This window comes from Zingiber officinale, chromosome 5B (assembly GCF_018446385.1).
Source record: "Zingiber officinale cultivar Zhangliang chromosome 5B, Zo_v1.1, whole genome shotgun sequence".
Classification (NCBI taxonomy): domain Eukaryota; kingdom Viridiplantae; phylum Streptophyta; class Magnoliopsida; order Zingiberales; family Zingiberaceae; genus Zingiber; species Zingiber officinale.
Window position 1 is genome coordinate 47323738 of NC_055995.1, and position 2394 is coordinate 47326131.

The window sequence follows — 2394 nt, forward strand, 5'->3', positions numbered from 1 at the left end:
CAGGCGCCCCGACCAAGGCTATAAATATAGCCTTGGTCCAGAAGCTTAAACAGAACTCACTGATTGTAAAACCAGTGCTTGCACACTCTCTTTTAGTCTAAGCTTCTATTTTCTGCACTTCAACGCTGTACGAGGCTTCTCCGCCTGAAGGAGTTTTATTGAGCTTAATCTTCCTTGGATTAACAACCACATCGGTTGTAACCAAGTAAATCTTTTGTGTCTCGCTTTTCTTTATGCTTTTAATTTATCTGCTTAACTTAATTATGCAAGTGTTAGCCTAAAGAGTTTGAGGAGGGTTTGTTTTCCTTTTTATGTCAGCAGGATATCCAACAACCCCCTCCTAGCCGGCCCAACGGTCCTACAGAATGCTCCTATTCATGCATGCCATATGCAGCTACTGCCGGAGGGGCTGTCCTCTGCGAATGATGCGAAGATTGACCTTTCTGACCCCCTCTCTGAGTCCTTGTCTGACCCAACTGTCCTCCCAGAACAGAAACCCCAGAAGCCATGTGCTGAGCCTTTAGTGTGCAATCTCGGCTCATGTGCCCAGGTAGTTTACAATAATATCAAATTGACAGTCCCAGGGAGCAAGCTGATGTGATGTGATTTCTGGATTCACATCGGGTGCAGTACATGTCACTGGAGGACTGTTTCCGGTTCTACTGAAAACATCCTGAGGAAGTCCGCTTTGATTTCTAAGGTCGGCCAAATGCCCCAAATGTACCCTGACCCGACTGATTGTGACCACTTTGATGCTATTTGGTAGCCTGTGGCTGCTGACTCTGTCTTGAAGTCTGTTTTGTCTGCTTCCTTTTTTTGTCCGCATTCGGCCTCTGCTGAGCTGCCTTAATCATAAGGGCTCTATCCAATGCCTCTGTATACAGTGAATTATCAAAATTTGCAATCTTACTTGAAGATGTCCATCTAGTCCCTGGATAAAATCTAGCCAACTGATTAAATTCGGCATTGTATTCTGTCACCGTGTTGTTGTTCTACTGAAGACTTAGAAAATCCTGTCGATGTGTCATCTGATATGATTATGGGAAGTATTGGCTCTCAAAAGCGCTAGCCTCTCTAAATTTTGCCCAAGTGATGTGCTGCTCGCCTATAATCGAGCACTATGTATTCCACTAGATGTTGGCCTCGTCCCGTAAATGGTAAGCAACCAACTCTGCCTTCTCCCACTTGGAGCAAGCCATATAGAAGAAAGTCCACTCCAAAGTCTCTATCCAAGACTGAGCCACACTTGGATCGGTATCTCTGCAAAATAGCGTGAATCTGCTCTTCATCGACTCTGCCAAATCTTGGATCTGAGCTTGTGCTGCAACCATATCAGTAGGGTGAGTAGGGATCACTGCAGGAACTAGTGGAACCATTGGACTGGTACTACTAGTGGCATCGTTGGATAGGCCGGGGGAGGTACCCCTGGTGCTGCTGCATAAGTCCGGGCAGGTCCCGCTGGTGGCATTGCAGGGTCAATATGTGCAAGAGCGGTTGGAGGTACCATAGGTGGTGGTATCGGACAAGGAGCAACTGGTACTACTGGTGCGAGTGCCGAGTATGTAGTAGGCACAGGTGTAACTGGTGTTGCTGGTGCCGGATACGCCGTAGAAGGCACAAGTGGTGGTGGTGTCGTGTACATAGTTGCAGGAATTGGTGGTGGAGGGGCCGAGTATGTTGTAGATGGTGCTGCTGGTGGTACAATGGACACTGTAGGTGTGGGTAACTCCGGAGAAAGAACCGATGGGATCCGAGAGCCCGACAAGCCCACAGTACCATGAGGAGTCTGCCCCTGACTGACAGTCTCAATCCCAACAGACCTCTCTGGCGACTCTATCGCCAAAGATTCCAACGTCCTCTTACGTGGGTGTCCTATACCACATCTCGGCATGGGAACGCGTGTACCTCGCCTCATATCTGTTTAAATTTATTACCTCGGTATTAATACAAGTACTAAAACTATAAAAATAATCATCATACTTATTTGCTATATGGAGATGTTTCATCGCTGCCAAGTCCCCAAATATAAACTTGTCTAAAAATACCTCAAAATTTCAAAACATAAAAATCGATGAAAATATGTATAAATCCGAAAATAATACCTAGATTGACTCACATAACCTAGGCTCTGATATCAAAAAAATTGTCACGCCCCAAGTAGTCCCTAATAGAAGAAATTTCGATAACATCTCCCCTGTACGGGTGACAATCTGAGACTTACTAGATGCCATCAGGGCCACACATACCTCGGCCAACATGGCCAGAACAATAACTATAAAATACAACAACAAACCACACAATTTATATTAAAACAACCTCCGAGTATCATCACAATAAAAAAGGAATCGAAAACAACATCTAAACTTACCTCTTCTGCCGATCGACAGGCACGTA

The 2394-nt window shown here is 45.5% G+C and overlaps 1 protein-coding gene across 1 annotated transcript; it reads right to left on the reverse strand.

Annotated features, from left to right (window-relative positions):
* Positions 1-1363: 1363 nt before the first annotated feature.
* LOC121986626 (proline-rich receptor-like protein kinase PERK2) lies at positions 1364-1891 on the reverse strand. The gene has a single exon (XM_042540581.1). It carries the CDS (start codon positions 1889-1891, stop codon positions 1364-1366), a length of 528 nt encoding a protein of 175 aa, XP_042396515.1.
* Positions 1892-2394: the final 503 nt, after the last annotated feature.